General features: G+C 38.7%; 1 protein-coding gene and 1 pseudogene across 2 annotated transcripts in view; both read left to right on the top strand.

Moving 5' to 3' along the window:
- The window catches only part of ARHGEF26 (Rho guanine nucleotide exchange factor 26), a 181,717-nt gene that overhangs the window by 33,596 nt on the left and 133,114 nt on the right, over positions 1-15,007 (top strand). For both annotated transcript variants that reach the window (XM_077160830.1, XM_077160829.1), the window contains exon 4: positions 14,305-14,361. In XM_077160830.1, the coding sequence (XP_077016945.1) occupies positions 14,305-14,361 (57 nt within the window). The remainder of the gene's footprint in view (positions 1-14,304; positions 14,362-15,007) is intronic.
- LOC143684132 (interferon-induced, double-stranded RNA-activated protein kinase pseudogene) lies at positions 5,839-7,563 on the top strand (annotated as a pseudogene).

Raw genomic sequence — 15,007 nt, forward strand, 5'->3', positions numbered from 1 at the left:
ATTTCATTGTTCCCAAGAGAAAACACACTTTCACAAATAAGAAATCTAAACCTTCTCTTAACTCTTGTCCTTCACCCCATTGTTTACCTCTGTTATTGCTGTGGTAGTGCTGATGGTTTCCTTTGAATATAGCTCATAGCATGCAATAGCAGTTTTCCTCATGTACCGTAGACTTAAAACTCTTTATACAAGAATCACATCTTTGAAGTAATTCTTCAAAAACTCATTCATATTTCTAGTGTGAGTCAGTGGGACACGTAGATCTATACAACCCCTTTCAATCTCGTTCATCTGCAATAGGGTAATATTACTTCTAGACCCACTAGAGAATCACCTTCACTCCTACCTGTTCCCTTACATTGGCGTTCAACCTCATTAGCTAACAGTTCACTCATCTCTAGATTCTATATATCTCTAAGTCCCCTGTATCCTGTATTATAAGCTTCTGATTATACCTTTATGCTGGTCATAAAAGTGGAATTATATAGTATCTGTCCTTTTGTGTCTGGCTAATTTCTCTCAGCATTATGTCCTCAAGGCTCATCCACCTTGTCATGTGCTTCAGGATGTCATTTTCTCTTACTGATGCGTAATATTCCATCGTATGTATATACCACATTTGGTTGATCCACTTTTCTGTTGATGGGCATTTGGTGTGTTTCCATCTTTTGGTGGTTGTGAATAATGCTGCTATGAACATCTGAGTGCAAATGTCTGTTTGTATCGTTGCTTTCAGTTCTTCTGGGTATATACCAAGTAGTGCTATTGCTGGGTCATAGGGCAGCATGATATTTAGTTTCCTAAGGAACCACCAAACAGTCTTCCAAAGTGGCTGTACCATTGTACATTCCCATCAGCAGTGCATAAGTGTCCAAGTTTCTCCACATCCTCTCCAACATTTATAGTTTCCTGATTGTTTAATAGCAGCCATTCTTATAGGTGTGAGGTGGTATCTCATTGTAGTCTTGACCTGCATTTCCCTTATAAACAGTGAAAATGAGCATCTCTTCATATGCCATCTGTATTTGCTCTTCAGAAAAATGCTTATTCATATCTTTAGCCCATTTTATAATTGGATTGTTGGTTGTTTTGTAAAAGTTCAGTTGTATGCTTTCTTTGTGTATACAGGAAATCAAACCTATGTCTGATATGTGATTTCCAAATATTTTCTGCCATTGAGTTGGCTGCCTCTTCACCTTTTTGACAAAGTCTTTTGAGGGGCAGAAGCATTTAATTTTGAGGAGTTCCCATTTATCTTTTTTTTTCTTTTGTTTCTTGTGCTTTGGGTGTAAAGTTTAGGATGCTACCTTCCCTTACTAGATCTTGAAGATGTTTCCCTACATTTTCTTCTAGAAGCTTTGTGGTGCTAGTTCTTATATTTAGGTGTTTGATCCACTTTGAGTTCATTTTTGTGTAGGTTGTAAGATAGGGGTCCTCTTCCATTCTCTTGACTATTGATATCCTGTTCTTCCATTCCCAATTATTGAAAAGACTATTTGTCCCAGTTCAGAGGATTTGGGGGCCTTGTGAAAAATCAGTTGACCATAGATTTGGTGGTCTATTTCTGCACTCTTGATTTGATTCCATTGGTCAATATTTCTGTCTTTGTGCTAATACCATGCTGTTTTGACCACTGTGGCTTTATAATAGGTTTTAAAGTCAGGGAGTGTTAATCTTCCCATTTTGTTCTTCTTTTTCAGGATGATTTTAGCTATTCAGAGTCTCTTTCCCTTACAGATGAATTTGGTAGTTAGCGGTTCCAGATCTTCAAGGTAGGCTGTTGGGATTTTGATTGGCACTGTGTTGAATCTGTAGATCAATTTGGGGAGAATTGACATCTTAACTATATTTAGCCTTCCTGTCCATGAGCAGGGAATGTCCTTCCACCTACTTAGATCTCCTTTGATTTCTTTTAGGAATGGTATGTAGTTTTCTGTGTACAAGTCCTTTACATCCCTAGTTAAGATCATTTCTAAGTATTTGATTCTTTTAGTTGCTATTTTGAATGGAATTCTTTCCTTAACTGACTCCTCAGCTAGATCATTGCTTGTGTATAGAAATGTTGCTGTTTTTTGCCATTAATATTATATCCTGTCACCTTGCTGAATTTATTAATGCTCAAGTAACTTTGCTGTAGATTTCTCAGGCTCTTCCACGTATAGTATCATATCATCTGCAAATAATGGAAGTTTTACTTCTTCCTTTCCGGTTTGAATGCCTTTTATTTCCTTGTACTGCCTGATTGCGCTTGCTGGAACTTCTAGCACAATGTTAAATAATCGTGGTGACAGTGGGCATCCTTGTCTTGTACTCGATCTTAAGGGGAAGGCTTTCAGGCTCTCGCCATTGAGTACGATGCTGGCTATCGGTTTTCTCATGTATTCCCTTTATTATATTGAGGTAGTTCCCTTTGATTTCTGTCTTTTGGAGTGTTTTTATCAGGAAAGGATGCTGCATTTTATTGAATGTTTTTTCAGCATCAACTGAGATGATCATGTGATTTTTTCCCTTTTGATTTGTTAATGTGGTATATTATATTAATTGATTTTTTGTGTTGAACCATCCTTGCATTCCTGGTATAAACCCCAGTTGTTCATGTTGTATAATTCTTTTAATGTGTTGTTGGTTTCAATTTGCTAATATTTTATGAGAATTTTTGCATCAATGTTCATTAGAAAGATTGGCCTGTAGTTTTTCTTTCTTATAGCATCTTTACCCAGTTTTGCTATTAAAGTGGTATTAGCTTGATAAGATGAGTTAGCGATAGTTCCTTTTTCCTCAATTTTTTGGAAAAGTTTGAGCAAGATTGGTGTTAGTTCTTTCTGGAATGTTTAATGAAATTCCCCTGTGAAGCCATCTGGCCCTGGGCTTTTCTTTGTAGGAAGATTATTGATGACTGATTAAATCTCTTTACTTGTGATTGGTTTATTGAGATCTTCTATTTCTTCCTGAGTCAGTGTAGCTTATTTGTGTGTCTCCAGGAATTTATCCATTTCATATAAGTTTTCTAGTTTGTTGGCATATAGTTGTCCATAGTATCCTCATAATTTATTTTATTTCTTCTGGGTTGTGGTAATGCACCCCTTCACATTTATGATTTTGTTTATTTGCATCCTCTTTCTTTTTTTCTTTGTCAGTCTTGCTCGTGGCCCATCAATTTTATTGATTTTCTTGAAGAACCAACTTTTGGTTTTATTAATTCTATCTATTGTTCTTTTGTTCTCCCATTCATTTATCTCTGCTTTAATCTTTGTTATTTCTGTTCACCTATTTGCTTTGAGGTTAGTTTGCTGATCTTTCTCAAGTTCCTTCAGGTTTACTGTTAAGTGCTTGGTTTTTGTTCTTTCTTGTTTTTTAATATAAGAATTTAAGGCAATAAATTTCCCTCTCAGCACAGCCTTTGCTGCACCCCATAAGTTCTTTAAGTTGTATTCTCATTTCCATTCATCTCCAGATAGCTGCTGATTTCTCTAGCAATTTCTTCTTTGACCTACTGGTTATTTAAGTGTGCTATTTAATCTCCATGTATCTGTGAATGTTCTCATTCTTGGTGGATATTAGAACTGGCTTCATCCCATTGTGATCAGAGAAAATGCATTGAATAATTTCAGTGTTTTTAAATTTATAAAGACCTGCTTTGTGCCCCAGCATATGATCTGTCCTGGAGAATGTTCCATGAGCACTAAAGAAGAATGTATATCCTTGTACTTTATGTGTACTGACCTATACATTTCTGTTAGGTCTAATTCATTTGTCAAGTTATTTAATTTCTCTATTTCCTTGTGGATCTTTGTCTGGTTGTTCTATCTATAGAGAAAAGTGATGTATTGAAGTCTCCTACTATTGCTGTTGAAACATCCATCGCTCCCTTCAGTTTTGCCAATGTCTGTCTCATGTACTTTGGAGGTCCTTGATTGGGAGCATAAACATTTATGATTGTTTTATTTTCTTGGTGAATTGGCCGTTTAATTAGTATACAGTGTCCTTCTTTCTATCTTATCATGTCTTTACATTTAAAGTCTATTTTGTCCGATATTAGTATAACTACTCCTGCTTTCTTTTGGTTACAACTTGTGTGGAAGATCTTTTTCCATCTTTTCACTTTCATTCTGTTTGTATCCTTGTGTCTAAAGATGAGTCTCTTATAAGCAGCATATAGCTGGATTATGTTTCTTAAGCTATTCTGCCAATCTGTATCTTAATTGGTAAGTTTAGCCCATTAACATTCAAAGTTATTACTGAAAAGACGTTTCTTGATTCCACCATGTTATCTTTTTTATTTGTCAGAACTATATATTCTTTCCCCTCTTTTCCTTTGTATTCTTTAAATTACCCTTAGCGGTGCTCTTCAATTCTGTGCCCTCCTCCAGAACTCCCCCTCCTGTCTTTTCTTTTCAGCTGGCAGAACTCCTTTTAGTATTCTTCTAGGGCTGGCCTCTTGTTGACAAATTCTTTCAGGACTTCTTTGTCTGTGAATGCTTTAATCTCTCCTTCATTTTGAGGGAAAATTTGACTGGGTAGAGGATTCTTGGCTGGAAGTGTTTCTCTTTCCAGATCTTGAATATATCATACCACTGCCTTCTCACCTCCAGGGTGCTTGTTGAGTAGTCTAAACTCAGTCTTATTTGGTTTCCCTCGTATGTAGTAGATTGTTGTTTTCTTGCTGCTTTCAGGATTTTCTGCTTCTCTTCAACATTTGACAGACTGATTAGTATGTGACCTGGGGAAGTCCTATTTGGATTTATTCTGTTTGGAGTTCTTTGGGTTTCTTTTACTTGTAATATATGTCTTTTATGAGGGTTGGGAAGTTTTCCCCCATTATATCCTCAACTATTCTTTCTAGCCCTTTACTCCTCTCTTCTCCTTCTGGGGCACCAATGATTCTTATTTTGCGTACTCTGTTTTGTCTATCAGTTCCCTGAGTTCCCATTCAATTTTTTCCATCTTTTTTGACTTTTTCTGTTTTGAGTCTTCGAAGTCAATTATCCTGTTCTCTATATCACTTATTCTTTTTTCTGTCTCTCCAAATCTGGTGTTGTATGTTTCTAGTATTTTTTTACTTGGTCAGCAGAGTCTTGAATCTCTGTGATTTCTGCTGCTTTTCTATTTATTCTTTCAAATTCCTCTTTGTGCTCTTCTACTGTCTTCTTGATCTCCCTTATGCCATTAGCCATCCACTTATTTTATTAAGTAGAGTCATATGAACATCTTTGATTAGTTGTTCCAGCGTCTCTGTCTCCTTTGGTGTTTTAATTTGGTCATTAGGCTGGGCTTTATCTGTCTGCATTGGGATATGCTTACTGATCTTCTGTCTTCATGGCATGTAGATATCTTGATTGATTTACTTTGGGAGTTGATTTATTTCAGTAGTCTAAGGCCTTGTGTTTGTGGGATGGTTGTACAGCAGGGAGCAGGGTACAGGGTGGAACACTCAGTATGGTGATTTGTTTCAGCGGTGGTATGGGCGCAGGCTGAGGATGTTATGCTGGTGCTTGTGAACGTGGGTGCCCTGCGGCCAGGGAGGATGTAGCTGTCCGGGTGCACCTGTATAAAGTGACGAGTGCTGCTTTGAAGCATGGTACCCGACCCACAGGAATGGAATAAGTCTACGAACATACTTTTCTGGGGAACCCAGCTCCAAGCCACAACAGGATGGGATCCAGAGTCCAGGGAAGAGAGGGGAATCATGAGTACTCTACCTGGACTAACCAAGGAGAGGATGAGAAAAGATAGATGCACGTTCTGCAGCCTGACTCCAGTGTACCCCATCCAAATTGCTGTCACCTTGGCCTTGTGTGGCAGATTGTAACTAGACGGAGAGAACCTGAGGCACCTATTATGACCGTGAGGTTATTGAAAGCAGAAATGGCCAATGGTCTTTCACCAGGTTTCTTCATAGAAGAACTTAATAAATATCGTCAGAAGCATGGCATAGAACTTAATTATCGTGAATTGTCTGCAACAGGACCACCACATGATTTAAGGTTTACATTTCAAGTTATAATAAACAAGCAAGAATTTCCAGCAGCGGAAGGTAGAACAAAGAAGGAAGCAAAAAATGCTGCAGCCAAAGTAGCTTTGGATGAACTTAATAAAGAAAACAAGGAGGTTAGTTGTCTGTCACCACCAACCATAGACGCTTCAGAAGGGTCATCTATTGGGAACTATATAGGCCTTATTAATAGGATTGCCCAGAAGGAAAACCTGACTGTGAATTATGAGCAATATGAATCAAGGGAACCGGGGCTCAAAAGATTTCGTTGTAAATGCAAAATTGGGCAGAAAGAATTTGATGTTGCCTCAGGTTCTACTAAACAGGAGGCAAAACAATTTGCAGCTAAACTTGCGTATGATCAGATGAATTTAGAAGAAACCTCAATGGACACCAGTCACGTAGCAGAACGGTCCCTGCGTGTGGTTTCACCGTGGACCGCAAGCACGGGACCTTCAGAGGGAGGGACGCAAGCTCTGTGGGCAACTCAGAGAACTGACCCAGTCTTCTCTGATTGTTTCACTCCCGGGTGCAGTGATTTTACAAGCAGCTCTTCGGAAATACGCACATAATCTTCTGAATTACCTTTTAAAAAGGGCTTCTCAGAAAATTTATCAGAGAATAACTATCACAGTGAGAGTATGAAATGTCTCTCAAATAATCAAAAGAAGGTAAAAAGAAGTTTGGCACCTAGATTTTATTTTCATGAAAGAGAAGCAAGCAAGTACACTAAGGACTCGAGGTTTGCCAACGATTTTAAAGAAATAGAACCAATTGGTACAGGTGGATATGGCCAAGTCTTCAAAGCAAAGCACAGAATTGATGGGAAGATTTATGTTATTAAACGTGTTAAATATGATAACAAGAAGGCGGAGCGTGAAGTAAAAGCATTGGCAGCACTTAATCATGTAAATATTATTCACTATCATAGCTGCTGGGATGGAATGGATTATGATCCTGAGAAAAGCATAAATGATTCAAGATCAATGACAAGGTGCCTTTTCATCCAAATGGAATTCTGTGATAAAGGGACATTGGAGCAGTGGATTGATAACAGAAGAGGCAAGAAATCAGACAAAGATTTAGTTTTGAATTTATTTGAACAGATAACAACAGGAGTGGCTTATATCCATTCAGAACAGTTAATTCATAGAGACCTTAAGCCAAGTAACATATTTTTGGTGGATCTTACAAAAATAAAGATTGGAGACTTTGGACTTGTAACATCCTTGAAAACTAATGAAAAGCGAACAGGTGACAAGGGAACTTTGCGATATATGAGCCCAGAACAGCTATCTTCACAAGAATATGGAAATGAAGTGGACATATTTGCTTTGGGGCTAATTCTTGCTGAACTTCTTCACATATGCATCAGTTTTCAGGAAACAATCAAGATTTTCAAAGACCTAAGGGATGGCATCTTCCCAGATGTATTTGATAGCCAGGAAAAAAATCTCCTGGAGAAGTTACTCTCAAAGGAACCCAAGAAATGACCTAAAGCACCTGAAATCCTGAAGACCTTGAGTGAGTGGAAGCTTAGATCAGAGAAAAAGAAGCAAAACACATGTTAGGGCCTTTCTGAAAAAGTATTCTGCTTCAGATATGTGATTTTCCTTTAACTGTCTAAAACCTGATAGGGTATATTGATAGATATTTACCTTCTATGTTCATTTTTCCCCTTAATTTTTTACTACGTTCGCAGAAAAGTTTTCATTTTTTACATCAAAAAACATCCTCAACTCATCTATTTATTCTAAGAAGGGAAAAATCTCTTAAACTTACTTTTTAAAAAAAACAATCAATCAATAATGAAATATTTATTAAGAGTCTACTGTTTCTAGGCCAAGAAAGATAATAAGATCTTTCCCTGTCTTAAATACATTACAAGCCAGTTGGAGAAATGTGATACCCATAAAAAGATAAATGATACACAGTCTCCTTGGAAAATAATTTAGTATTACCTAGTAAAGTGGAAGCTGTGCTTATATTCACAGCCATGAATTCATTCCCATGTGTATCCTTATAAGAGCATTCATAGACACTGTATATAATAGGCAAAAGAACAGGAAACAAACTTAATGTCCAAGAGTGGAATGGGCCAATAAATTGTATTATATTCACAGAAATACTAAATAGCAGTGAAATAAATGAATTACAGCCAAGGGCAGCAACATCATAATAGCTCTTAGAAAATATATACAGAATGATTCCATTTATAATAAAGCTTCAGAATATGTGAAACCAAATCACTTAAATAAAAAAAAAAATTTTAAGGAATCCAAATAAATGTGGTAAAACAAAGAAGGGAAGGAAGGAAATAAGAAATATTAAATTCAGGTTAGTGGTTATTTCTGAGAAGGGGGTGTGATTGGGGAAATGGACTTCCAAGGTAATGGTGTTAACTGTTTTCTTAAGCTGATGTAGACTCCACTAACATTTGCTCTTTTTACCTTAAAAATATTTTATAAATGTTTTTTTTTTTGGTATCTATATTAATAAACATTTTAAAGAAAAAAAAAAAGCATGGTACCCTTTGTGCGCATGCATAGAGCTATGGCAGCAGGTCGGTGTTATGCCGTCCTGGATTGGGGGCAGATGTGACCTGGCTGTGCAGGTCAGCACTTTCTCAGAGCTGGGAAGTGAGGCCGAGGGTTGTGCACACGTGCGGTTCTAGGATTGCTGTAATGTGCAGCTCCCAGAGCTGAATGATGTGATTGGGGGTACGCATGCATGCTTGGGCCTGGGAGTGCCATAAATGGATGTGCTGAGCTCAGGGAGGGCAGGGTGAGGCTGTGCGACACTATGAGGGGGCAGTAGCCTGGATATGGAAGTTAGTGCCTGCGACCTTTATGCTCTGGCAACAGCCTGCAGGGAACAGGGAGGGGGAGGTGGTGCTCCGGAGGGGCGCAGGAGTGTGGGTTGGCCTGCACTTGGGGTGGGAGTGAGGGGCAGGTACATGTACTGGTGGCTGATGGGGTGGAGGCACCTGGAGTGCAGGGAATGGGAGCAGGTAAGGGCGTTCAGGTGTGTGGGGTGTGGAGTGAGTCGCCAGTCATGGGGCTGTGCTGGTGAGGGTAGCGCGCCCAAGGAACGAGGCCTGACTTACTTCCTAGTCACATGTACCCATCTGTGCACTCCCGTGGGTTCCGTGGCTCCCTGCCTCCATGCCAGGCTGCAGCTTTCTGTCCCTCAGTTCCTCGGCCTCTGCAACCAGTGTTGCCACATGTGGTGTAGAAGGCACTCCCAGGTCAACCGCACTCCCAAATTGCTGCCTCAGTCGCCCTCCTGTCCCTTCTCTAACTTTGGAGCAGGGCTAATCCCAGTCTGCTCTAGTCGGCCATCTTCCCCGAAGTCTAGCCTTGATTCTTGAAGGCAATTGTTTGAAGATATGACTTTTACAATCTACTGTGTGATTGTGAAAACCTTCTGCTTGGCGCTTCTTTTATCCAGGGTACTGATAGATGAGTAAAAAAAATAAAGAAAGGGGGGCAATGGGTAAAATAAATTGGGTAGATGGAAATTCTAGTGGTCAATGAGAAGGAAAGGTAAGGAGTATGGTATATATGAGTTTTTTCTTTTTTTAATTTTTTTACCTGGGGTGATGCAGATGTTCTAAAAAATTATCGTGGTGATGAATACACAACTACGTGATGTTATTGCGAGCCATTGATTATACTCCAGGTATGGACTGTGTATGTGAAGATTTCTCAATAAAAAAAATAAATGAAAAAAAAATGTTATGCCAGTTCTTCTTTCCCACCTCCCCTTACACGTTGTCTTTTCCCCATTTTACAAAAAAAAAATCTTTCTTACCCATCTCAAATCTTACTATGGTACCTTGTTCCAAGATATAAAACCACTGCGGCATCAGATGAAGAGGGTTCAGTTGAAATATTTGCCTCAGCAAAGCCTGCATGACATCATAAGCCTCCCATCTCATTAAGGGATGCATTCTGAGTACAATTTTACTCCTGGTGCTTAATGCGTTGAAACTGTAAGTAATTGTGTTGTTTTGATCTTAGGTTTATTGATGATATTTGTAGTGATTATATAATCCATGAGGGTCTTTTTTATACTTAGTTCAGTGGTCAAAGGAATTGGAAAAAAAATTACAAATTTAAAAACGTATTCGTATACCAAAGTATGCCAAGGTGACCAATAAAAGACCCTAGCGCAGGGAAGTATGTTAGGATAACACCAGGGGCAGGGGAGATTGGCATAGAAATATGATTTCAAGAGAAAGAAAAATGATGAAACCTTACTATTATGAAAAACTTATTTCATTTGTAAATGGATGGTGCTAGGTATCAAATCATTATCATTTTTATATTCCATTGAATTCATTTAAAAATATAGTAACTCATTTAAAAATACCATTGTTTATAATTGCCAGTAAAATTCATCTTTTGCATTTCTTAAACTTATGATGAGGACATTTTAATGTCAACTTAAAAATTATTTTAGTGAGTGTTTTAGTTTGCTAAGGCTCCTGGAATACAATATACCACAAATGAATAGCTTTTATAAAGGGGATTATTTAGTTATGAAACTATTCTTTGGAGGGAAGGCAGCTAGCTTTCATCTGAGTTTCTCTGTCACATGGAAAAGAGTTCTCTGTCACACAGAGATGTCTGCTGACTGCCCTCCTGGCTTCTGGGTTCAAATGGCTTTCCCTGGGATGTTTCCATTCTGCATCTCCAAATATCTGGGTCTGTGTCAGCTCTGAGTGCTGAGCTGAGGTGTGCTGAGCTGCTGAGCTCTCTTCTGACTCCTCTTTTTAAGCTTCCATCTAATTAAATTAAGCATCACTCATTGCAGAAGGCACTCTCCTTAGCCGACCACAGATGTAATGAGCCATAGATGAATTTCACATGCTGATAATTTAAGTCCACAGCAACAGAATAACTGGACATCATCACCTGCCGAAGTTGACACCTGAACCTAACTATTACAGTGTCCACCCTTGTCAACTTGGCAGCTATACACATCACCTTAAACCACACTTAATCTCCAAATAGAAAACAATAACAGACATTTTTTTCACCTAAGAATGCTCATCTGTCCTGCACACAACACGCTAAATCTTTCCATATTCAAAATATTCATTTCATCACAAAATCTCAAAGGTCTTAAGTCATTTCAGTAATAATACAAATATAATATCAACTTGAAAATAGTACATAATCTCATCAAAGTCAGTTATAGTCATGGTCTATTCTAAGACAATGTTCTCTGGCTGTGGACATGTGAACTTAGAGCAAATTATCTGCTTCCAATGTACAAAGAAGGAACAGTCATAGGATGAACAATTCCATTGCCATAGGGAGAAATTGGGAGAAAAACAGAAGTCACCGGACCTAAACAATTCTGAAAAACTGCAGGGCAAATTCCACTAGATTTCATAGTTTGAGAGCCATTCATCCTTGGAGAAGGCAGCAGTCCCACTCTTTCCAAGGGCCTACACAGTCGTCCTTGGCTCTCTGAACACTGGGATGAGTGTTGCAACTGAAGTATCTAGGGGGCACCTGGACTCTTTGCCATCTCTGGTGGCAGTCAGGCTCCCCCTAATCCTTGGGGAATGTGCTCCACTTTTTCCTAGGCCTGGGGCAGCAGAACTTTTCCTGAGTATCAAGGCGGAAGGCCCATCCTCCGTCTCCAGAGCAAACTCACCCCTTCCACATGCGCAGGTGGCTCTCCTCTCCCGACCTGAGGTTTCCTGGCTTCAGACCTTAGCTTCCATGGTTCTGCCTCTGAGGTTATTCTTCCTTCTCTCTGCCCATTTTCTGTCCCTTCCAATCCAGACCAGTAGTGATTCTGTTTATACAGGTCTTGCAAAAAAATTATTGACTTGGCGTGTAGCATTCAGGGATCAAAGACATCAGGCAAGAGGCCTTCCACAGATTCTTTCTGGATAACGCCATCTCCAATCCTGGCTTGTTCTGTAATGGCTAACTGGTTCTGTGTTTGATCAACCTTCACATGGGGTACTATTCTCAGGCATCTCACTTTCCAGAAGCTGAGAATTTTGCAAATCATCAATTTCTGGTTTCTTTGCACCCAAAAGTTCGGTCCTCAGCCTATCCCTTTCTTGCTGCATTTTACTATTAGCTGCAAGGAGAAACCAGGCTGCATCCTCCACGTTTAGCTAGGAAATTTCCTCCACCAAGTATCCCAGATCATCACATTCAAATTCTCCCTTCTATCCAGGGTCAGGATTCACTTTTGCCACATTCTCTGCCACCTTAAAACAAGGGTCACCCTTCTTCTCATCTGCAAGGACACGTTCCTCATTTCTGTCTAAAATTTCAACAGAAGTATCTTTAGAGTCCATATTTCTACCAGCCGCCTCTTCACAGCAATCTAGGCCTTCTCTATTAAACTCCTTATAATTCTTCTAGAATCTTCTCCTTATCTATTCAAAAAGTTGTTCCAGCATGTTAGCTATTTGCAAACACAGCAGTGCCCCACTTCTCTGGTACCAAAATCTGTTTTAGTTTGCTAAAGCTGCTGAAATACAGTACACCAGAAATGGATGGCTTTTGTAAAGGGAATTTATTTACTTACAAATTTACAGTTCTTTGGAGGAAAGGCAGCTAGCTTTCATCTGGGTTTCTTTGTTATGTGGGAAGGCACAGGGCAATGTCTGCTGGCCTTCCCTCCTGGCTTCTAGGTTCAAATGGCTTTCCCTGGGATGATTCCTTTCTGTATCTTCAAGATGTCTGGGTCTTTGTCAGCTCTGAGTGCTGAGCTGAGGTGTGATGAGCTGTTGAGCTCTCTTCTGAGTCCTCCTTTTAAGCCTCCAGCTAATTAACTTGTCAGTCGTTGCAGAAGGCACTGTCCTTTTAGCCCACCTCAGATGTAATGAGCCATAGATGAATTTCACATGCTGATGATATACATCCATATATCCACAGAAAAACTGGGCACCATCACCTGGAGAAGCTGACACTTGAATCCAACTACTACAGGGATTTTGTTACAAAAAGGTTTGAAGACCTTTACTGTATCCTGTTGTTGTTTTCTTCATGAGGGAGGGCACTCTCCTTTCATGCAACTCTTCTTTCTGTTGGATGAAGGACTTGACTGATGGTGTTTTATATGCGTCTTACCTTTTGCTAATTTAATCTTTAAGGAGCAGGAATGTCTTTCATATGCCAGGCTTAGTGCTCGGTGTACCAGAGAGACACTTGTCTTAATTTCCAGGCTGCTATGACAAATATCAGAGGGGATTGGCTTAATCAACAGGAATTTAATGTCTCACTGTTTCTAAGGCTGAAAATCTTGTTTCCTCCTGGGTCGGTAGGATTCTGGCTGGTGGCCCTTCTTGAATTCCTTGGCTTTCTCATCACAGGTCAATGTCCTCTCCTTTCTCTCCCAGGTCTGTTGGTGTCCAACTTCTGGGTCATCCCATGGCTGCTCCTTATAAGGCCTCCAGTGATAGGATTAAGACCCATCCTGTTTCAGTTGGGCGTACCATACCTAAAAATGATATTTTCCAAAGGAATGTGATTAAGAGCATGTTTTTTTAGGGAGCACATAACTCAGTCTACTGTAGACACTTAAGCCCTGCCTTCATGGAGTTCATAGTTTAGCCTCCACTGTTTGGTTTAGAAAATAAAGTATGATGATGGAAATGGAATAAAATAAAATGTGTAGCAACAGAGATAGCAGTTGTGGAGATTCAACTAAATATATAACAACATTCCATCCAAGCAGGATACTGATTTTTGTGTGACAACTGATGCTAATATGGTAACTGATGTTAATATGGTATTTCTCAAAGAAATACCATATTAACATCCTCAGTTGTCAAATATAAATCTACCAAAAAGACTCAGGAAATTTGGGGAGGCTTTGTTTTTTTTTGTTTGGTTTAATTTGCATAAAGAGCATTGGTATTCCATGGCATCTTTATGGTGTTTAAATACACTTTGAGTGTTTGAAGCTGGACAGTGAACTATCAGAGCAGTGGGTTCATTTTCTTTATTAGCAGATTTCTTCATTTATTATTTAGGATATTAATTTGATAAGTATTTGAGGAACATCCTGATCTAAGAATAGAGCAGAATAACTCAACCTGATAGGATTGTATTCTAGGCACTTTCCAGTTCTTTGGTGTTGAACTTTGCTCATCTATTAATGCAATTAAATAGCATCATGGATTCTGAGGATTAGAAAGTGTTCATACTGAGTCCCCATTTTGCGTAATTTTTCTTAATTCAGTTTTGAAGAGCGTAGAGTTATGCCTTGTATAATAAAGAAATGATCTGTTAAAGTACGTGCATTTGACTTTATTTTGCTTTTTCCCCTAGGTGAAAAGAAATGGATTATCTCAGACCATTAGTCAAGAGGAAAGGAAGCGGCAAGAGGTACGTTCTTTACTGAGCAGAAGCTTTCAGGCTGTAAAGTGTGCATGTGGGCACTTGGGCTTCTTTGCTTTCACCTACTGTGCACAGTTGTTCATTGTCCCTTGAAAACATATGTAGTTTGTTTTTCCAGAAGCAGTGATTGTTACTAAATAAAAAAGTAAAAACAACAAATAAACCCCCTAGAAGAGAAAAATTTTAAATATTCTAACATTGTTTTAACTTAAACAACACCTGGTCCAGGTATTTAGCCAGAAGAAATATATGGAAAAATGAAACAGACGTTAGTTCTTGGAACTGAAAAGTGATGTCAATAGAAAAATGGGTGGCATCTGAATAATCTAGCTTAGTAAATAGTATTACCAATGTTAAACTCTTTAGTTTTGAGAAAGGTACCAAGGCTATGTTCAGTGTTAACGTTAGGGAAAGCTAGGTAAAGGATATATGTGAATTCTAAACTGTTTACAGGTTTTCTGTAAATGTAAAATTATTCCAAAATAAAAAGTTTATTTAAAAAAATAAAATAGATAAAAATAATAGGGCTTTACAACTCCAAGTTTAATCAGTGCTAAGAAAATTGCTCCTTACAATGACATCATGAAGTTCTCAAAGCACTTTCCTTCTGTATTATGTGTATTTGTATGTATTT

The sequence above is a fragment of the Tamandua tetradactyla genome, chromosome 5 (assembly GCF_023851605.1).
Source record: "Tamandua tetradactyla isolate mTamTet1 chromosome 5, mTamTet1.pri, whole genome shotgun sequence".
Classification (NCBI taxonomy): Eukaryota; Metazoa; Chordata; class Mammalia; order Pilosa; family Myrmecophagidae; genus Tamandua; species Tamandua tetradactyla.